General features: G+C 37.0%; 1 protein-coding gene across 1 annotated transcript; it reads left to right on the top strand.

The window, feature by feature from the left end:
* Positions 1-9,429: 9,429 nt before the first annotated feature.
* On the top strand, positions 9,430-22,174 carry LOC139124924 (uncharacterized). Its single transcript, XM_070691039.1, has 4 exons — positions 9,430-10,003; positions 12,357-12,491; positions 19,434-19,574; positions 22,025-22,174. The coding sequence occupies exons 1-4, from the start codon at positions 9,709-9,711 to the stop codon at positions 22,168-22,170; spliced, it is 717 nt and encodes a 238-aa protein (XP_070547140.1). The 5' UTR covers positions 9,430-9,708; the 3' UTR covers positions 22,171-22,174.
* The last annotated feature ends 2,043 nt before the right edge of the window (positions 22,175-24,217 follow it).

Here is a 24,217-nt window from a genome sequence, read left to right as displayed (position 1 = left end):
ATATTCCGGTATTGCTTTGTATCACTGACAAAACAGTGGACCGGAATTGCTGGTCAAAGGGACCATTCATTGCAGCCGCTGACATTAGGGAGGGCTAAAATTATCATGTAGGGGTTATATATCTGGAACTTTGGATTGGCGATGAGATTTCCAGACGATAGGGCTCATATCCTGAGTAGCACAACTCCTTTAGTCAGGAGGTAAACCTCGTCTCTACTGAGATAAACTACTGAGTACACGCACAATGTATGGTAATAGTAACGAAGGTTTTAATTCACATATTAAGTAACCAGGCAAACGAAACTGGTTGAATTAAAAAAAAAATGTCGCTGGATTTTCTCAAGCGTAGTCTTCTTACTAAGTCAATGTGGCGTTGAGCGAGAAAGACACACACATCAGCAACTACTGAACCAACGAGGTTGGTGGTACACTTCTTCTGAGGCTTCATAGGTCTTGAAATATTATATTATGTGCTTGATATTAATGCGAAACCAATTAAATTCATTATTGAGTATAATGCGATACACCCGATTTTTGCCAACTAGCTGACCCGCTTGAATCTTTGTCATTAGCGGATACTTTTTAATGTATCCACAATTAGCAAATAAATGTGGATCATTCGAAATTCCCAGTGCTATTCCTGAGACGATGCCCAACAGCAACTCAAATTGCCCCTTGTTATTCAATGACACAACAATCCAGACTGTAGTTCTTCCCATTGGTGTTACAGATTAGTTTGGTACTAACAGAATGATGTCGACAATGTCGTATGTAGTTTATTTTATTTTAAATGACAGCAATAAAACTAGTTAAGAATAGCGTAAGTGAACTTTGGCCACAAAACTAACAACTGGGAATGCTTTTAATTTTGTGACAGTTCGAGACACATTGCTGAAACCCTTCCCAGAGAATATTCACAACATCATTCGATTCTGATCGGCCTAGTAACGCGATTGTGACAACGGTAATATCATTTGATTACAAAATCGGGCTATTCAATGAATTTTTCTCATAATTTTTTATTTTCCGACCGATCGATCATCGAAACCAACAATATATTTAAAAAACTCTCACTTAGAGTAATGAGGAAATACGTCTTAATTTTTATTAATTTGATTTAAAACGAGTGATCGACATGCAACGTTATTTTCCGATACATTGTGGCTGACCACTATAGGCGACATGAATGCATCAAGGGGCCACTCGAGTTAAACAGGTTCCTTTGCCTACGATACTTGAAACACGCGCATGCTCCCATACTGACAAATTCCTAGAATGGCAGAAACACGACGACAGGTGTGCATTATACTCACTCACAGTCCTGCCATCTATCTGTCATACGCAAAGCTATTCTCTGATTTGAAGGCATGCATCAACCGCTACCATGGCGGCATTACAAAGCAGTGTTTGAATATTATAATGTGACGAAAGACGGTGAAGGGAACTGTTGAGTCCTCGTCGGCTACATATTAATTAGTCGTCAGTCCAATCACGATGTCGATTCGGTGACGAGACGTGCAAATGTAACGAACGCTGACCAATAGCATGCTTGGAAACACGATGTTCTCGATCGTTTTTTACGTTCGTTTAGTAAAAGATCGTTGTTATGACAAGAATCAGCTGGAGCCGAACAACTTCATCCAACATGCTGGAAAAATGAAGGTCCAAATGACATCGCACGGACAGAATTTTATTCGAATAGAAATAGGGGGTCTTTGCAAATGATAAATATATAATCTCACAGTATTCGTCACTCATGTGACGTCATGGAAGACTCGTGTTTCCCCCGACATAGCTGTATTCCTCCTCGCCTACTGGTCCAGATGGATACTACCTGTATTTTGGGGGAAACCCTCGTCTTCGATGACATCACACTCGTTCAAAATACTGGGACACTATATATAAATATATTTGTGTTCTTCTTTGTGTGTGTGCGTTAGTGTTTGTTTGTATGTTATTGCTTAAATAAATTACAAAATTACAAAATAGAGTATCAGAATGGTATAGAGATGCATCTCAATAAAACAGAGCTCCAGACGCTTCATATCACTTCACGTACTTATCATATACTCATGACCTTATCCGTGTCTCCTCTGACGCGTCGTGACGTGGAACGTAAAGCATCAGTCTGATACGGCACGTTGTACGTCATCAATTGTAGTTTATTTCCGATTTTGATGTTATGATGTTCATCTTGCATTTAACAATCAAATCCATCTTTTTCACTTCAATCAAAATTTACCGATATAAAACGAATCATATTACTAGTACATATGAATTTAACGTTCCTTTATTTCAGATCTACAGAGAGTTACAGGACTGGTTGTTTTAGAATATTAAAAGTTGATCATGATGTTTACAATCTGTTGTATTTCGCGCTACTTCGTCGTTTCTGTTCACGTCAGCCATGTTTCAGAAAGGGTTATTAAAGTGAATTCAAACTGACAATATTGTCCGTGTAATAATTATCCACCAGAACACCGGGACGGTGACCAGAATTAGTAAATTGGCTCCATTCTTTTTCTGAACTGCGGTAAATTGCGCTGAAATAATCCTGTTCAGACTGTATACACTCGACACGATGCGATCGACGACTTGATCAGCTGTTGTAAACAAACATGTATCAATGCGCTCAGACCAGCGGCAGAATATGAAAACATAGTCCCTTAGAAATACTGACAAAAACTAATAAAATTTCTTTATTTTTAATTACCTTTTACATAAATATACGGTCATGGACATATGATAAATCGGTTATCCCACGATATCAGCGCTTGGTTGGGACGAATTGCCACTTGTGAGGGTGCGCGCCGCATCTCACTCGTCTTCGACTCGTGTGATGCGGCTCGCACCCTCACTCGTGGCAATACGTCCAAACCATGCGCTGATATCGTGGGATAACCTCATGGTATCTCATGCATCCCTCTTTCTCCTTTGCTTGTCTCAGTTTTTCACGTATTCAATTAATCTCTAGTAATTGACAATATGTGTTTTTCCATTCAGTTGGCTCTGTTATGTCACATTTTTAACTCAAAATCTCTATTGATTTAGGCCAACACCACATTTAAGAACACCAACAAGTATCTTGATTTCAGTCTTAGTTTTTGCCGTCCAACATTGCGATTTCTTTGGCCAATTCGCCATTTAGAAGTACATTGACTTGTGCATTATCCTTTTAGAGGCATGTCGTAACAGGCAGAGACGACTTTAAACGAACTAGAGTTCAATGTCTTTACAGCTTACATTTTCTGCGACTTTTAATGATTGATCTAGTGACCCATCTTCATAGTCCTAGAGCTTACTGCTATAATGTACGGAGCTGTACAACTTCTTGATGATACATTGTTGAAACATTGTATCAATCAAAACGTAGTCCTCCAGAAGCACATGGTTTTGCATGAAACCGAGCCGAAAGTTCTTTCTTCATGGAGCAGTCGTTTATTACATAGCTGCCAAGATAAATTAAATGGTTTACCATTTTTCAGTGATCACAGTTTACTGTGTGACTTTTATACACAGAGTTTCCTTTTTTATGCTATTTATAAAAAGTTCCATCCTTCGAGCAAGAAGTATGCGTTATCCTATGGACATGTCATAAAAAATTGCTAGATCATCCACGTATGGAGCCTCTCTGATGATTCTTTTTCGAGGATTTTTATCTTATATTTTATCCTGCTCAGTTGAAATAAGTCGTCTTTGCAATTTCGCATCTCTTGCCGAAAGTGTTAACGTTTCAAACAGCACTGAAGCTATATCTTCTCTGCCAGATATTTAAGTCTCTTGTAAACGATGCCAGTGACTACTTATGAAAAGATACTTGAAAGGGAATTTCAACCTGACCTTGATACAATTGTCCAACTTTTCCCCACACAGAAACCGGCCTGCTTTGGATTATAACACGTGCACTTATAATATTTTTCTTGATATTTATCTAAAAATGTTAGATCAGGCCATTGTTTTGACACCTTTGATGAAGGCGAATGCGATGGGATAAAATGGCTGTTCTGAGAATTTGTAATAACCACCCTTGGCCTTTATAATTGTCATACATCCTACTGCATATAGTTATTCTTAACAACAAAAGCTATTATACTACTACAAAGTTTCGTTTGAGACGCCATGCCGAGTTCCTTCTCATTGGGCTCTAACATAGAGCTTGATTTAGATCAGACGCTACAAGACAGCAAACGATACAGAAATTTTGTCATATACATTAGAACTGAAGACTCATCTACATTGAAACATTGAATATATTGTACAGTTGAAAGTTGAAAAATCCGAACTTAAGTTAGATGTTTTCACCGTGATGTGACGCAACAAATGACTCAATCACCGGGCATAAACCCGGATGTTCTGCGACAAGAATAGAGAGAAGCCATCGGTGAAGGCGGGCGCTACAACTGCAACAAATCTACATTAAATATTTCAAGTTGGTGATGGCTAAACCAGTGTCATGTTTCTATAATTTGTACCGGTTACCGTAAATCTTCATTCTAGTAATTCACCAAATTTCAACATTTCGCCACTTGAGCTTGAATTCCCACGATTTACCGGAGGTGTAATTCTTCAAAATTGGCGGCAAATTTACATTTTCAAGTCTCTTCTGTTTAAATTCAATGGCAGCGCCATTCCAGGCACCCGCATGTCTCGTGAATTCCTATGATTATGCATGAAATGTCTCACGCAAGGTTGGACAATAGAAAGACAATGTAGTCGAACTTTTATCAGAACTGTAGCTGTTAAGTATCGCTTTTCATATTTTCACAGCTTGGATTTAAAACAATGGTGTTGTGACATGTCTCATGCATACTATGTATTAATCATTGTGAAACAAGCGTTGGCAAGTTTTCTTGTCGACAAAGTATTGTAAATTTGGGAGTCAGACTTTGGGAGCCTTGGAGTGAGCATATCTCCAGGCTCTCGGAGCTAAGGGTTGCCCCAGGCAGCCATCAGGCTGACCTGGGGAAATAAAGTTTCGAGCGCAACGTTAATTCCTGTGTCGCCTGATCTATATATTTACTCCATCTACGCGTACTGTGGTCTGAAGTTCCCCTTAATCCAGAATCCTGATTCGGAACAGCAAGAACACTCTTCCTTTACAATTTGATATGGTGGAGAACTAAAACCCGGTTGCAATATCGACCAAATGTGGTGTTTGGTCGAGCCTCGAGCTGCATAGCGAGTCGTTCTGCCAAAATCTGAGCTGCATGATTCCCCGAAAACGAAGAAAACGAAGCCTCTCACAGCAAAGCTGAATGGAATTTCCCGATAGAACTGCGAGAAGCGAGTCGCTCCCGGACACCTGAGTGAAATTCCCCGGATGACATAAAGGATGGAGAATGCAGAATTCAGACCAAAAAAAATTACAGGAGAAGGTGATATTTACAGAGGCAAGCTGAATCATTCAACCCAAGGAAGCTAGCGAAGAACACGTCAAGGTAGATCAACCATGAGAAGATAACAGTATTAACATTTTGAAGGGTGAGCAGATTCGAGATTTGTCGAAGTTGAACAAGAGAACTGTGTATGATCGTTGGAACTGCGTGTTTTGTCTGCGAACTGAATTTGACAATTGTTCGAGGGCTTTTGTGGTCAAATAGTTAGTATAGTAGACTCGCTTTAATTCCAAATATTGGTATTGTTCAACAGCGAAATCTAATTATTTATACTCGTTTGTGTTTTTATACGAAGCCTCATCTACGCGGGTTGGTTTGGGGGTTGGGAGTGGTTTTTTTTTATTAAGTGAAGATAATGATAGAGCTACGAGAATTACCGACGCTGCAGTGCTACGCGTAAGACGTCTCCGATACGAAGGGTTGGGGGGTTGGAGAGTTGAATAGTTAGTTTTTAAATTTGAACATCGTCAATATGGTAATCGAAATTGTTCTAGAAACGGATCTCACTGGGAGAAACTTTTGATTACAAACTTTACCGCGGACATTGCCCGATACAGCTTGTATACATCTGCTATCAGCACTGCAACACATACATTATTCGATTATTTTCAAAGAACGATGTCATATTTCTAATTACAAACAAAGAATTGTACTTTCCACTTGATGTTCTTCTGAAATTCTGTACTTTCCTTCTGTATTTTGTGTAAATGTAATATTTTTGTATTCTATCCATATTTGAGACACCTTTTATAAGGCTTGAGGGCAAGCCTTTGTGGGAGAAAGAACGATGTCATGTTTCTATAATTTGTACCGGTTACTGTAAATCTTCATTCTAGTAATTCGCCAAATTTCAACATTTCGCCACTTGGGCTTGAATTCCCACGATTTACCGGAGGTGTAATTCTTCAAAATTGGCGGCAAATTTACATTTTCAAGTCTCTTCTGTTTAAATTCAATGGCAGCGCCATTCCAGGCACCCGCATGTCTCGTGAATTCCTATGATTATGCATGAAATGTCTCACGCAAGGTTGGACAATAGAAAGACAATGTAGTCGAACTTTTATCAGAACTGTAGCTGTTAAGTATCGCTTTTCATATTTTCACAGCTTGGATTTAAAACAATGGTGTTGTGACATGTCTCATGCATACTATGTATTAATCATTGTGAAACAAGCGTTGGCAAGTTTTCTTGTCGACAAAGTATTGTAAATTTGGGAGTCAGACTTGGGAGCCTTGGAGTGAGCATATCTCCAGGCTCTCGGAGCTAAGGGTTGCCCCAGGCAGCCATCAGGCTGACCTGGGGAAATAAAGTTTCGAGCGCAACGTTAATTCCTGTGTCGCCTGATCTATATATTTACTCCATCTACGCGTACTGTGGTCTGAAGTTCTCCTTAATCCAGAATCGTGATTCCGAACACCAAGAACATTTTCCTTTACAATTTGATATGGTGGAGAACTAAAACCCGGTTGCAATATCGACCAAATGTGGTGTTTGGTCGAGCCTCGAGCTGCAAAGCGAGTCGTTCTGCCAAAATCTGAGCTGCATGATTCCCCGAAAACGAAGAAAACGAAGCCTCTCACAGCAAAGCTGAATGGAATTTCCCGGTAGAACAGCGAGAAGCGAGTTGCTCCCGGACACCTGAGTGAAATTCCCCGGATGACATAAAGGATGGAGAATGCAGAATTCAGACCAAAAAAAATTACAGGAGAAGGTGATATTTACAGAGGCAAGCTGAATCATTCAACCCAAGGAAGCTAGCGAAGAACACGTCAAGGTAGATCAACCATGAGAAGATAACAGTATTAACATTTTGAAGGGTGAGCAGATTCGAGATTTGTCGAAGTTGAACAAGAGAACTGTGTATGATCGTTGGAACTGCGTGTTTTGTCTGCGAACTGAATTTGACAATTGTTCGAGGGGCTTTTGTGGTCAAATAGTTAGTATAGTAGACTCGCTTTAATTCCAAATATTGGTATTGTTCAACAGCGAAATCTAATTATTTATACTCGTTTGTGTTTTTATACGAAGCCTCATCTACGCGGGTTGGTTTGGGGGTTGGGAGTGGTTTTTTTTTATTAAGTGAAGATAATGATAGAGCTACGAGAATTACCGACGCTGCAGTGCTACGCGTAAGACGTCTCCGATACGAAGGGTTGGGGGTTGGAGAGTTGAATAGTTAGTTTTTAAATTTGAACATCGTCAATATGGTAATCGAAATTGTTCTAGAAACGGATCTCACTGGGAGAAACTTTTGATTACAAACTTTACCGCGGACATTGCCCGATACAGCTTGTATACATCTGCTATCAGCACTGCAACACATACATTATTCGATTATTTTCAAAGAACGATGTCATATTTCTAATTACACACAAAGAATTGTACTTTCCACTTGATGTTCTTCTGAAATTCTGTACTTTCCTTCTGTATTTTGTTTAAATGTAATATTTTTGTATTCTATCCATATTGAGACACCTTTTATAAGGCTTGAGGGCAAGCCTTTGTGGGAGAAAGAACGATGTCATGTTTCTATAATTTGTACCGGTTACTGTAAATCTTCATTCTAGTAATTCACCAAATTTCAACATTTCGCCACTTGGGCTTGAATTCCCACGATTTACCGGAGGTGTAATTCTTCAAAATTGGCGGCAAATTTACATTTTCAAGTCTCTTCTGTTTAAATTCAATGGCAGCGCCATTCCAGGCACCCGCATGTCTCGTGAATTCCTATGATTATGCATGAAATGTCTCACGCAAGGTTGGACAATAGAAAGACAATGTAGTCGAACTTTTATCAGAACTGTAGCTGTTAAGTATCGCTTTTCATATTTTCACAGCTTGGATTTAAAACAATGGTGTTGTGACATGTCTCATGCATACTATGTATTAATCATTGTGAAACAAGCGTTGGCAAGTTTTCTTGTCGACAAAGTATTGTAAATTTGGGAGTCAGACTTTGGGAGCCTTGGAGTGAGCATATCTCCAGGCTCTCGGAGCTAAGGGTTGCCCCAGGCAGCCATCAGGCTGACCTGGGGAAATAAAGTTTCGAGCGCAACGTTAATTCCTGTGTCGCCTGATCTATATATTTACTCCATCTACGCGTACTGTGGTCTGAAGTTCCCCTTAATCGTGATTCCAGAACAGCAAGAACATTTTCATTACGATTTGACACCAGTATAGTAAAAATAACAATAAAATCAATTTAGCAACACACTTGGTTAGGCCGAAAAAAGAAAACTCAATTCAATTGTATTCCACCAATTCATATAGTGGATTCATGGAGTAAAAAACTACGATGTTCCCTAAATCACGGCACAGAACCTCGAGATACCCACTTCTCTCGTGTTTGAATTCACAATTATATGAACCACAATTTCATTAGTCTATCAATGATTGGTATTTGCGTGAAGTTGCTAGCGGCTAATCGTTAATAATTTCAAAATAAACCCTTGCTACTTTATAATTTTCTGAACTCCAGAATAGAATTTGCTTTCTTTCAACATCATTGCCTAAGTTTGGTCACCACAATCCACTAAATACACGGACGTTTGCCATCCCGAGCTTTTAGTATGCTGGTTACATTTTTAAGACGACAATGCTGTGCTAAGCCCGTCTCTTCTTTTTGGGCTTTGCTAGAATTGTAGAACTCGTTCAAGAGAAGGTACTTCCCATTCCTTGTAGTTTCGAGTACTAAAACTAGAAATGTTTTCAGACTCCTGTAAATTTCAATGGCTTTTTGAATTGCGACATTTTCGAAAGTATCCATCCAAAGTTATTTCTAAAGGTGCAAATGTACAAACGCATAATTTTATTAATTTTTGACATTACAATTGTTTTAGATCCACGCAGATCGTACACTATCAGCTTGCTGGAATGATTCTATCCAGAAGTCGTTTCTAACAACCTGTCAAATTACATTCATGTACAGAACGCAAGACAACATCACCAGACGCAAGTTAATAACAAATATTTTTCAGTCAAAACAATAAGCTCTACCACTTAAAAGCACTCTTTCTTTTGTTTTCAGTTTCAGAGGACGTTTTACTAGTGAGTCAAGACTATAAGCTCTCATTGACAACATTTAACTTACAATCACATGCTCTTGCATATCCACTTATTACTCTACACGACACAGAGCCTATTATAGACGTTGAAGTAATAGGAAATGGGGTAATTCTTGCTATTGAAAAAACGGGCAAGCTGAAACCTCTGGTGAATGGTGTCTGGTCAAATACCATACAATCATCTTGTTGTGTGATTTGCGTTGCTGTTGCCGAAGGGGGTGTGTTACTTGGAGTTGGAAATGACTTTATGATACACATCTGGTCAGACGACACTTCATCGTGGAGTACAGTGTTTCTTCATAGTTATGGCGTTTTAAAAATAGCATTTAACATACAAGAAGAAGTATTGTACGGCTTAGTACGAGACGGTCATGGCATTGTTTATACTAAATTCGGCGAGCCATTCTGGCATGAACATTATTTCAGCACTGACTTACTATCCGACATGTGTTTCGTCGGTTCCCATGGTGTTCCCCTACTTGAGAATGAAGGGTTAGCTGTGGCAGCTGCTTCAGGCTATGGTGATAGTGCGCGAACACAAGGTATGTACACTTAGATCATTTTTCCGCAATCATACCAGCAGTGTTGCTGCCATGAAGCGCCCTTGCGACAATGTCCTGCATTCTGGAGTACTACGGGTCACCTCGCGCGTATTCATGAGTCGACTGTACGTTTATGGGTGTAATCTGCGAGAAATGTCTCTTACTGACGATTTCGTTTGATTAGTATGATTATTTTGAGGCTGAAATTTACATAGTTTCGAAGCTGTGATTAAAAGTAGCTAAATCACTACACTTGATCATAGCTCTGAGCTCTGATCGGAGGCAGATACGGTATACTGCTACAATTGTCCGAGGGTCAAGCACAGCAATGCGTTCTCGTTAGCGTGTATGCTGTTCTGCGAAACTAATGTATAATTAAAGGATACACAATTTGATCGGCAACCACAACTGTAACCACCATGTGCAAAATATCCCTAAAAATAAACGGAAGTTGGACAGAGTCCCCTACACTTCCTGGATGAAACACTGCAAACCTCGACCTTACTGTCCTTTTTAAAACGTTATAATTGATACGGGTATCGCTGATTTGCCGAGTCGATAGGTGCTTCATCAATTAATTACTATACTACACGTAATATATATGAGAAGATACCTGAACGTTACGTTCAATTAATACATTATTTGTATAAAAACATAGGAATTTCGTACAACCATTAAATGATGAACAGATGACAGAGCTTTTTTATATGGTACATGTCATACCATAATGTTATTTTGACATAGCACTGTAATTTCAACTCTTGCTTCAAATTTAGATTATTCATGGCATCAATTTCAGAATCCTCTAAAACATTCTCTACATTATCAATGTACATTTCTATGAATAATAACGCGTTAAGCATAACTCTTTAAGTTATGTGGGTATAAACTATAGAACAAGAAGGGAGTTGACAGGGCCTTGGCAATAATATTGTAGATAGGGTAAAAACGTATTTATTTTGCACACATGGGTACCTATGTGACAAATGCTACAACAAATGTATCAAATCAAAGCCTTCCAGCGAAACAATTCGGCGATGGTTTAAAATTTTATGACGCACCCACGTGTATATATATATATATATATATATATATATATATATATATATATATATATATATATATATATATATATATATATATATATATATATATACACGTGGGTGCGTCATAAAATTTTCAACTACATCTAAGTGTCTCTGCACAGCGAAATTTTGGGGCTTGAAAAAATGATCCATGTAGGTCCTGAACCAACGTCCCCCGAATTGAGTTCGGATGCTCTACCAACTGAGCTAACGGATCAGTTGAAGTTGGTTTCACGTGCGCTGTCCTTTTGGCCTTTTTTTCTTTTCCGAATGAAACCTCAGATTTACACTGGATATTCTCTCAAAGGAGTTGTTATAAGGAACCGTCTATGTAACTAGAAATATGACATTTTCCCCAGTGTTGTGTATCATGTAAATTTATATAATTCAATATATATATATATATATATATATATATATATATATATATATATATATATATATATATATATATATATATATATATATATTTATCAAAGTAAACCGATATGCTTATGGGAAATTACAGTGCTCGATGCAGAGGGCAGAGCGTTATAATAATAAAACAAATTCATTATTATTTCTTATTATTTACTTATGATTATTTTATTACTTTGTACTTGAATATACTTGTGTTATTATATACATACATATTATATATATGTGTATGTGTGTGTGTTTGTGTGTGTGTTTGTGTTCATAAAAATTTAGTTTAGTGCTATGAGGTTATATTTTTAAATCATTTATGTTAGATATTTCTGCCATTAAAAAGAATTGTGCGTTTGATGTCAGGCAGCAGTAATGATGTTAATAGTACATCTTTATTGGCAAAAATTACTATTATTGCAGGCAGCAGTAATGATGTTAATAGTACATCTTTATTGGCAAAAATTACTATTATTGAAATGTACACCTATTTTTATATATTTCAATCTCAAACTAAATATTTAAGATTTAAAAATAGGCTTAAAGTAAATAGTCAAGGTGATACAAACATTTGGAAATTGAACATTAGCTCCATTTCAATTCTCTTGTTTGAAGATGCAAATCGGTTTTTTTGCTTGGTCGAAATGCGCCAAGGATTAAATATCATGCACATGTGAACAGTGCTGATGCAAAGTTCTATATTAATGTAAATTAATAGTACATATTTGTTACTTACAAAAATACGGTTAACACCATCGTTTTTTCATACCATTCATTCATTTATTCATTTATTGTTCCATTCACTCATTCATTCATTCATTCATTCATTCATTCATCCATTCATTATTTTATTAATTCATCAGTTAAAATCGGGACCCCCTCTTCTGAACACGAGAGGAAAATTGAAGAGTCGAGCGAAAACGTTAACTTAAACAGCGAGAAAGGTTACGACACAATCGATATGTCAACGAAATTAGTTATTGATCAATTCGGCAGTGGTGAGTCTTGCCTTGGACTTTCGATATATTGGCATCGCTATTTATTTGACTGTAATGATATCATCTTAGGTTGGCAATTTCTCAAGCCCTAGGAGAAATAGATAGTGACAATGTCATGAGCTTAATTGTAATTGTCATCCAAGAAGCAGATCTGACCATTGATTACGACACACAAATATGACCACTTATTTCCAATGCAGTTATGATGCCCTCAAACTAAACCAACTTTTAGTTGTTCACAGCGTAAAATCTGCTAAGTTTTGATTGCCACTGCCAAAGATACCATCATTACAATACAGTGTTTGATGAAAGTTTCTTATGGACAAGAAGCACCTGATTATCGGTTAATGACTATCATCTGTGATATAGCCAAATACCTCAATTTAAACCCGTTCACACTGGATGCCTAAGCACTGAACACACGTTATAGTTTCCATTATGGTTTGTTAACACTAGAATTGGCAAAGATCTACATGTACAATTGCTTTGTGATTTTCAAGATATATGATAAAATCAAAAGGTTACAAATATTTACTTTTGTCAAATATTTTGTTACAAAGTTGTCACCTGTTTTTTTGTGTGTTTTATGCTACTAACAAAAATGAAATACACATGATATCAATTTCATGTAAAGTAATACCAAACCCAATATTCAACCAAACCAATATGTTAAAACACTTGACCAAATGTGCGATACTAGCCCAATAAGAAATAAAACTTAACTCAATATGTAATAAAACTAAACATGAGATATAATACTTACAAAAATAAGACAATATATGCCTAGCAAACATTACGACGCCCCTTAACAACAAAATAGATGAAGCCGATAATGGTTATGATAATAAGATTAAGCAAAATTTTAAAATTTATTCCGATTCACAGGATATTTTAACAAGCAGTTATGACTCTATCGTTTATCGACCTGTTACAACATTTCTCTTCGTAAATAATCTTGAAAAAGAAGATATGTACATGTGAGCACGTATCTATATGATGGTATTTAAATCATAATGCACACACAGCGATGGTATACCACGAGATTTCGACAAGTTCATGACATAATATGAACGAGCAATAGCAAGTGCATAAATGAAGTGAACCGATTAAATACGAGTAGTATACAGTCGCTTGATGTGATTTATTGCTATCAAAATTCATCATCTTGCTTCTTATTGACACGAAATAGATATACTAGAGTCTACGTACATTATCCAAAGCTGATAAGTTAAGCTAAAATGAAACAAAATTATAACGTAAGTAATGTGTAAAGCGATTATATAAAATGACAAAAGCCGAGAAAATTGCATATAATCAAACTCATATGCCACGACGTTCCGTTAGGAGTTGCATGAAGCTTCGTAATTCTGTGTTTTTCTGGATAGCAATATAGGAGTTTTGTTTTCGGAATCCAATCTTTCACAGTATGCAGCTAGAAATCTTCTCCAAAGACAACGCATGTAAGTTTTATTACATTTTGGGTTCACGCGAGATATAATAAAACATGTACGTGATTTCAACGGAGATTTGATTACATATTCAGTTAACTTAATATATAATAAAATATATAGCATTCTCTATTGAGATTATATTACGTTTTGGGTTAATCTCCATCACTACTGCATGCAACTTATATTACAAAACATGTTGACTAAATATGTAATAAAATCTTCACAGACAATGCATATCAGTTGTATTACATATTGGGTTAAGCAGATATGTAGTACAATTTACGAGCATCATCGATCAAGGGTTTTAAAATACTTCCTTCATCTAAAATATTGTATATTTGCAGAATGTCAGGTGTTTTAGAGAATACGAAAACCAAGAGATGTATTCCTTTTATCCGATAAAACATTCCTTTTTAACGAATGGCAAGTGTCTATCAAAGTAGGAATTATTTATATTTTCTTTATTTTGTCATTTCAGCCTCTCAGAACTACTTTATATTGTTCTTATTATTTACATCTAGCCATATTTACGCCTTAAAAAGTGCCCAATCATTAGTGCATAAAGTTTTGTTATATGCAGCATATTGATGTGTAGGAACTTGCTTTAATATTAACCAAAAATTAATTTGGTTTTTATGATTGTTGCTGGCTACAAAAGTTCAGGACGGCCAATTTAAATATGTGAATTGTTTATGATCTTTGCAGATTTTGTCTCTGTATTTTGATAATTGATCATTAAATAAACAGAGCATAATGTAAACATACATGAAAAATATTTTAATCCCCTCAAGGGTGATCGAGCCACTAAATGTTATACCAACAATTTTCGTTAATTTTTTTCTACCAATAAGACTTATATGTGAGGATGAGATTACGACAAAAAATCAATTAGTCACCAGATTAATTTGGCAGCTAGAGGGATTTGAAACACACAAACTTCATCCAATTCGAATGACAGAAATTATGAATCTCCTGTAAGCGTTGCCAAACTCTATATATTTTTTTGTTCAGTTCCTTTCTTGAAATGTTGCACTTTTATTTACATGTGAATCAAATTGAATAATAAAGCTATTTGTCCGCTGGAAATGTGAATAAGAATTGAAATAATCACTTCTAAAGCCTTCCGAAACAACAATTAAAGCTGTCGCAAACTTAAAAGTAATGACCAAGCCTTATCCATACAATGTAGATTTATTAAGATTCCAATCCAACACTTTTGTTGATTTTCAAATAAATTAATTAGAGGTTATAAGCGGCAAGCGAGGGTATTTGGTTGCGGATATAAGACCTCTGGGTAAAACATCAGCATATTTGGCGGGAAATAATCACCGAGCGAATCGAGGTTATTATTTCACCCAAATATGCTAATTTTCACCCAAGAGGTCTTATATCCGCAACCAAATACCCGAGCGCACCGTTTTTAACCTCATTATAATATGCTAAAGTTAAAAAAAAACAGGAGGACAATGTTTTTTTTAGGGCCAAAGTTGGAACGAAAGTTCAGGAGCGCCCAGCCTCATACAAACTCTAAATTCATAAAATACGGTTATGCAACGCATCGATATCGCAATTAGACATCGAACTTAAAGAATTTTACTTCAAAAAACGCTCAAAAAATCTTTTAAAAATTATGTTGTTGTTATATAGCCTCCGCTGCTTACAGAAACTCTTCATTTGTTGGTTCGTCAACCTATACTAGACTAAAATTTAGCAATCAAAATCAATCTGAAGCCATAGATTTGTTCGACATTATGGCGCGTTGAGCTCTCAAGTTGGCGTTCGAAATTTGCGCGAGCTCCAAAATGTTACGCGGCGCGCAGGTCTTCTTGTTTAGAATATAAAACCAGGCTCCAGCCAATCAGATTGCCAGATTCCAGCTAAACATATTATAATGTTCAGATATTGCACATTATATACATCAAATAAAATATTGGCTCACTAGTCTATATACAATGCTACTTCGACTAACATCGTCCCTCTCTATATGTGCAATGGGAAAAACAAAATTTGATGAGAAATGTGTCTTTTTCAAATTATTTTGTTGGGATTTTTTAATACTTTGTAAATATATGAACATTAAAAATTTAAACCTTACCACTCGATCGAAGCATGGAGGTAGTAGAGAAGGAGTCACAACTAGGCGGAGATCAAAGGGACCATGTGTTTTGCCGCTGTTTGCCTTACTAACTACTCCATTAGCACCAACGGGACTTGCGAACGCGTTTTCTCGGATTTAGGAAACAAGATTAAGCTCGTTCGGGGTCCTTCGGGTGTTTCGACCGTCCCTCGGCAGTTGACAGACCTTCAAACATGGCGTCACGTGTCCAAGCGTCGCGTCGGGAAGTTCGAGTCATTCCGCTGATTTTGATGTACACGATGTTAAACAGGTCGAGAAACAGATAATTGAGGAAGGGAGCTTTTGTATCTGCAAAGGCGCGGAGACTGAGTTGATGATAGCTTGCGATTACAAAAAAATGCCATACATCGTAGAGCAGCATTGTTAACACGCTAACTTTTTCCAAATCCAGTTCTTGGTTCTTGCCGTGTTTTATCATGTTGTACTGGCATTAATGATAAGGTTAAATAAGAAAGCATAGCTTTTAACTGCTACGTCCATGACTTTAATGAATGGTCGCGATATAAAAACAACACGTACGATGCATTGAAACAAAGCGTCGCAGCGTCGCCTATGGCGTCGCTGGCGTCGCGTCATAGGCCTGAACACCCGGGAAACGCTACAAGTTTAACCCACTCTCACGGCAGTGCTGCAGTCCGCTGCACCATACTCAGTACATGATTGAAAAGTTCGTGATCAGAACTTTCATTCTAACAAGGAAAGGTTCCTGCGATCGAATGTAAAGTATATAAAAAACGACGTTAAAATTACCAAGATTTTGAGAATGAAAAACTTAAATTCCTTGTAACTTCACTTTTCGTGGACGGAACGTGTTGGTTCTTACACTATCATGACGCACTTGACCCAAGCTACGCAAATACAGTCTTTGCGCATGCGTTATGACACTGTCGAGAAACTGAGTCGCATTACTGCCATTAGCAAACCCATGTTAATTTCACTCGTTCGAAGGTACCGTCGGCAACGCAGATGGCGGGAAAGGGGTGTTAAACAATAGACATAAAGGGATTAAACCAATGGTGCACAATAGTAATAAACGTAATTATCTCAGTGTGACTCCTTCTCTAGGCCTACTACCTCCATGATCGAAGGTAATATAATGGTCATTCAATCGTCACTGACAACGTCGGCTTTCAAGCTAAAAGCTCTGACAATGTGTTGTATGAAGATAGGTTTCCATCAAAACCACAGTGTAATTTGTACAGTTATCATATACCTACATTCACGTGCCTGTGTAAAGCTATGAAAGAAAGCGCCCTCAGATCCGTGCATTTTTTTTACGTACACGCCCCGGCCCAGTGCCCAAATATGGGCAATCGCGTGCATTTCTGAACTATTTCGATTCTGGTTACTACGCGCGTTGCTATCTGCAAACGTTCCATTCGTACACAAAGCCAGCGCGAGATTAGGAAAACGTCTGCTAACTCAGACCGTAGTTGCGCGTGGCGACAGTGGGGCCGTGCAGGTGACATCGGCTTTTATTTCTAAATTCTAGTGAAATCCTGTGTATACTAAGTGCGTGCCTGTTCAGTAAAAATTACCAGAAACTGACAACACGCTTTTGTCCTCCATACACCTCGATTTCAGCCTTGATCTCTGCTGGTCACGTACAGTACGGATGTTGCTTTGCGCATTCTAGAATTCTGCAGGTAAACAAATGACGTCATTATGTATGTCAATCCGCGACGGGAAGCGGTCATCGTATTTCTGAAAAACTTACACAAATGGCGATGAATCTTTGATATCGCACGCATTTTTATCTCCTAAACAATGTTGAATATTATGTAAACTACATATTTACCATTTCATAAGGTATATGATAAAACCTTTACGGCCCTGATACGGCTTTTGCGGCCCTTGGTCGTACGGCGTACGGGCCCTCGCACGCTCGGACCCTTCCGCCGTACGACCTCGGGCCGCAAAAGCCGTATCAGGGCCGTAAAGATTATTAGGACGGTCCCTACAGTGGACGCGTGCGTCGTATAGTGCGCGTCATATTGTTTGCATCTATGATGACGTAACATGTGACTCGATCACTCTTAAAAATCAAAACATTTGGTTTCACACAATAACGATTTTCTCAGTAATCAAATAATAATAACGCCAAGCAAGAAATAATAAATACTTAATCTAATACTAGTCTTTTGCAACTAATATCACTAATATCAAAAGAGAGATATTTAGGCTGAAACCATAATTGTACTGTTTAAACATAGAACAAATTTTTCGTAATGAAATTATCGCGATATATCGAAAAGATATGTGTTTAAGTGTTTACTCGAGTATTTTGATCTGTTTGAAAATTAAGGTACCACTAACATGTACATCTATTCCTTGCTGAGGACGTACGTATGGTTGCTGTGAACACTTAGTATTATTGCAGGTTTACTGACCTAAATAATTATTGCCTTCTTCAGTTTCATCAAAAGTTCTGAAGTGTTGTTACAAAAGGTAGAGGCGTTCATGCATGGTTGCTTGATGTATATTGTCTTATTTTGCTTAGTATTATATCCTCAATTTATTGCTATTACATATCCGATTAAGCGTCATTACATGTTGGGTTAGTATTACATATTAGGATAAGAGTTATTACGTATTAGGTCAGTACTACATATTGGCTTAATTGTTACGCTGCAGCAAATGCTGTCGTGATCGATGTTGTGACAAAGTATATATAACCAGTTGGTTTAATCAATTGAGTGTATTAAGAAATTCAAAAGAATGGTCCACTACTTTTAGATCAATTCAAAACAAATAAAATATAGGTCCATCATAAGACAGCATACTTCATACATAACGCTACATAATATCCGGATTAACTTTGGTTTTCAAAATATGATACTTCTCTATTGTCCACAAAGATTCCATCTGCTCCAGCTTATAGTGTATATGTTTCAAAACTTCTAAGATGCTGTAGAGCTTGCGGTTCTTATGCGGCCTTTCGAATAAGGCACACTTAATTGGCATTTAAGCTGGAGACAGAGCTATTCAGAAAGTATACGTGCACATCTATGACACACATGATGCGTGACAGCATTCCATACTCTGGTTTTATACAATGATTCAGCTGCTTCATTGATTACTATTGATTTTGTCATTTTTGGACAATTTTTGACGTGATATAGCAAGCTAGCAGTGTACACCTACCCATTAAGGATGCCTGGTACCGCCACTCATCAAGTTTACTTGTGGTTCAAGATGGTCCTTCCTATGTTGTAAATATTTTCAACTATAGGCCCTGGTGATGGTATTAACTTATATTTACATTATTGAATTCATTTTGATACCATTACACTCACACCAATCACCATTACCTCACCATGAGGTAATCATTTAATAATTCTTTCATTCATTCAGGGAAAATCGAAATGGCATCTAATGAACGCAAGATGGACAATAAAGACTTTAGAGTCGTACAAGACCCTTATTTAAACAGCAAACACTGGCAAGATGTCAAATATTTATGGGAACAAATGCGAAAAAATAAACGCAAAATCTGTAAGTGTTGCTTTAAGACTTATATACAGTCAACGCGTCTCATTGTTGTATATTCTCGGTTAGAAAACATGTTTTGTGACACTCCTCATCTGATTTTCTGGCCAAAAAAAGCCAAAAATGTTCTTAAACAGTCTTTATTCGTCTATGAAGTAGACGACACTGTCATTGTCTTTATGCGTTCAACAATGATGTGCACATGCACCAGGTTTGAAAATGATTAATCGGTTACTTCCTGCTTGCATGTTTCAGCTTAAAATGGTGCATACCATGTAATTGTAAGTGAACAAATTAAGCTGTCGAACTGTCGAATATTGTTTGCCTTGGTCAAAATTATCCACGAGATTATATGTTCTTATCACGGTCATACTCTCTCATACGTAGACCGCAGGTAACAATCTTAGAATCCTAATTGAAACTTCATGGCAGTGTCATACAGAATAGTTTCTGAAAAACATATATTATGGTGAATAGTGACACATTGAATATATCAAAATAGTTTTCAATATGTAGTAGTTTGAATTTAACGCTTTATCGTGCAATAGTTACTACAATTGTGACTTGAGTAGTTATTTCTTCTTTCAATATCCTTGAAAATTCTTCAATTGTCTGAAATGAAAGTCAAAAGTCATTGGATGGATGGATGACTTACGATTAATGAATTTTAACATAGTATGTAATACCGGTATTGAGGGTGATTTGGTATCATAATTTGTCATCAACAGATTTCGTCGTTTTCCATAACAGTAGTGCGCAATAAACAACTTGCACGGGCATGATTTGAGTCTTGTACTAGGTGAAAAATCAATGCTCATATCCTGTGCAATAACGTGTGCAATTTTCTGTCGCTGAAAGAGATATTATCGTTAGTCATCGCTTTCAGCGCTCTTACCATGTTCTTTTTATTGTATACGTGCACTTGTCGAGTGGCATTCATTTTCTTTGTAGAATAGCCTTTTTTCACGTTATAGAATTGATGTTCAATTTTCTGTCTCAGAAAGAGACATTATAGAGATAGCATATATGAAAGGAACGTGAGTGGATACGTCATTTTCAAAATTTCGCTAAAAGCTATTTTCGAAGGGAAAAGCTTTTAAAAATAGCCTTCTAACGTGACTTTTGTGTATTCAATAGGAACTAGACGTACCTATTTTCTCATCAGGTGACGTATTCTGGTGAATAGCAACATGAATTGATCATGAGGAATATCATAATATATACTACTAACATGAGCATTATATAATGAGTTAAGTGCGCGTCAAATTAGCAACGCACTGGGTTGGACGCTGCACTTTACTTCTCATTGCTCAATGTGGTAGTGAGTTGGAGGTACCTTGTCCTGCGATTGGGCGTGCACATCTCGCGTTAAGATTGTTCATGCTACGGTACAATACGATTAAGTGATCGACATTTTGCTTAGCCCTTGGTGTCACGCCAGAAGTTAGGATTTGAAACTTTATTTCCGTCTGGAGATTCGCAGTCTACGCTTCCTTGGTCAATAATAGTTATTTATTCGAGATAAGTTATAAGACATAATAACAAAGAATTGTTTCTTCCTATTTACAAAAATAGGATCACTGCACATTGCGTAACAAGAAATTCAAATACCCAATTTACTCAAGTTGGTCAACCACTAAACCGCACAGTTCAAACACGCTTTGTCAGACCGGGCAGAAATGTATTTTCTGTTTAATATGTCTAAAAGTTCGACATAAATGGCAATTTTGTACATAAAATTTCGATGAATATCCGATGTGTTAACTAAGGGACGTAGCATGTTATCATTATCGCTGCCATAGCAACTGCATTGCTCTTCTTCCGATTGCAAGCTAAGAAACTTCCAGCCTAAAAACTTGGATTTTTTGTACTTAAACATAGAGGGTGCTTTTCTAGATGTGAACACTGTCGTGTGCAAGTTTAATCTTAGCATTCTTGGAATGATATCTCGTTCATATGCACGACAGTATGTATTCTATTTTTTAAAATGTGTAGGTGTTGTGGGAATGTACATATTATGCCTTTACATTTTGTGCTCACTCACTCATTTGTGTATTTTATATACTTTTTTGACACCTTCAACTATTTGCGCTGTGTTAAAATTAATTGAATGGTGACTTTAAGCCAGTTCGGCAAGGCAACTCACAGAACTGTAAATCACAATAATGAACAAATTCTACTACAAATTACTGTTTTTATTACTACGACGCAATGCATGGTCGTCCTATTAACGTAAAAAGTAAGGAACAATTGCTTCCATTATATTCTTACTTATTACCTATCATGGATAAATAGTATTATTGACCATGTAAGCGCCGACTGTGCATCTTCAGATGGAAATAAAATTTCTGATCTTAAAAACTTTGGCGCAACACCAATATTAATAATAGATATGAAGCAATGTAATGTGTCGTTACGTATGAGTGATTCAGAGATCCTAATGGACATGTTTTTAGGTTCCAAGGAGGACAAGACCGCCTTCATTGGAGTTGTTGTGTCACTGATCGTTGGAGTCTTTGCTGGGCCACTCTTCACACTGATATGTTACATTAGACGAGTTGACAATGATAAGCAAAGAAGACGAGGAAAGCCGCGGAAATGATGACTAGAAATTCCTTATTTAACCTGTCATTAAGCAAACGTTTTGATAGGACAGGATTTTCTCATATAAGGGCGACGTGCACTTTGTTGCTCATATTCATGTTTATATAACAAGATTCAAATTATTGTTGTACAGTCGATATTCAGCGAAGTTTACATTGTAGAATAAAATTGATATTTGCATTTTGCATTACTCGAAAAATGATGGTATATTATATGATACTTTTCCGGAATACTTAGCACAGCTTTAATAAAAAAATTTACTCACCCTCCTGCTTTGATTGAAACCTTCTATGGAAGAAGTCAAGTTTTGGTTGCTCGGTTAGAGTTAGTTTGTCTTGTATATTCACTTATCCCTGCAATCATTGTCATCAGTTATGTATTTGTATTGATATACAACTTCTTAAAGGGACAAAGTTTGTCATAAATTTTCAACAATTTTTCATGCGTTATGAAATAAAGAAATAATAGTAATTCTTATTATTCTGTCGCTGTTTCACTGTCACCAAGTCATTTTGGTTTTATCCAGAGACCAATTCGATCTAAATGGTTTCACTTGTTTCACAGCCTGTGTCATTTAATAGTTCAATGAAATTTATCAAGCAAATTACTTTTTAAGTATCAATATTTTACAGCAATTTGAAGGACGAGCATTTGTTAGTGTGTGCGCTTCGCTCTTTGTTTATCTGTTTACCTGTTGTCTGAAGTTAGCTTGTAAGGCAAAGCCCGTGCAGTGCTTGTGCCTTTACATACAATGACGTTAAGTAAAATGCATAGTTGGTCACGTGCTGGGGTTCAAACATGCCGGCTGGTTCAAATCGCGCGGACGCCCGTACCAACATTGAACCTTGCCGTAAAGAGCAAGAAGGTAGTTTTAGGTATCGGTGACGCCCTCCCTGGTCACAACGTGGGTCGACTGTTATTCTGACTGGGGATTTTGGTCATACAAGAGGTAGAAAATGACAATGCTTAAATAGAAAATGCTTAAATAACTAGGCATTATGATTTGAATAGCACCATATGTCAAAATCTACAATTATCATTTCTAGTACACTGGACTTGATCCAGTATTTTCTAGCAACCTCCCTCCCCCTAATTACAAACTTTAAAATATTCTTATTTTCCGTTTTCTGTTCTGACCATTTAGAAATAAACACTTGTATCACTATTTTTCATGTCTGTCCTCTATAATGGAAAGATATGATTCGCAATTGACATTTATCTTCAAAGTTGCACATTTATCCAACATAGAATATTTCATCAAATCAACCTTCCATGACAGGAAAAAAACATAACAAATTCTCTGGTACAATGCCAACAGACATTTGATACGCCTTAAAGCCATGCTTCAGTCTTGTCGGCACCAGATGTCAATATGCCGTTCAAATTAGCTGTATATACTTATGATGTGGCCGCTGGTGCTGTTCTATTGCCAGAGGATAGTCATGGAGAGATCATCCTGTCTGTTACCTTTCACGCAAATTAAACAAATTGCAGAAAAAGCACTCCAGAAGTGAAAAACAGTGCTTATCTTCGATGTTTGCTTTGCAGCATTTTGAAGTCAATGTTACATCTTAAAATCTGTCGATTGATAGTGCTTTATATGGATCGCAACCCTCTTATTAAGATTAAGTGTAATATTTCATGAGTTTAACCATCAGACATATCAATGGTAGAGACAACTCGATTGCAGACTGTCTCTCGTATTATTTACTTTCATGAGTTGAAAACATTTCTTTTTTAAAGAGATAGAGTGTAAATTAGGTCATTCTTGCCCATGACTAGTCCGGTGTAATCTAAAATATTCTGGAAGGTCATGTTCACTTCAAGTGAAAATATTTTAGAACCGCAATTAGCATATCAACGGAAACTTCATATTGTCCTAGTTGACTCCGGAGAGCTTATTCGGCTGACTCGCAGCGTGTTTGCAAGGTTATATCTGATTGGTCGATTGTCACTATTCACAGCAACTTAGGGAGTTTATTTGTATTATTTCATTATAACGGTAAGATTCTGCCAACCAATTGGATAACAGCTTCGAAATCGCT

Source organism: Ptychodera flava, assembly GCF_041260155.1.
Source record: "Ptychodera flava strain L36383 chromosome 23 unlocalized genomic scaffold, AS_Pfla_20210202 Scaffold_24__1_contigs__length_23054250_pilon, whole genome shotgun sequence".
Lineage (NCBI taxonomy): Eukaryota > Metazoa > Hemichordata > Enteropneusta > Ptychoderidae > Ptychodera > Ptychodera flava.
This window is presented reverse-complemented; position numbering and strand designations above follow the sequence as displayed.

Excerpts from the sequence above, each read along its gene's own strand:
- LOC139124924 (XM_070691039.1), top strand. The coding sequence starts at position 9,709 with ATGATACACATCTGGTCAGACGACACTTCATCGTGGAGTACAGTGTTT. Across the intron at positions 10,004-12,356 it reads TGATAGTGCGCGAACACAAG|TTAAAATCGGGACCCCCTCT; the intron begins GTATGTACACTT and ends TTAATTCATCAG. Across the intron at positions 12,492-19,433 it reads TATTGATCAATTCGGCAGTG|GGAAAATCGAAATGGCATCT; the intron begins GTGAGTCTTGCC and ends TCATTCATTCAG.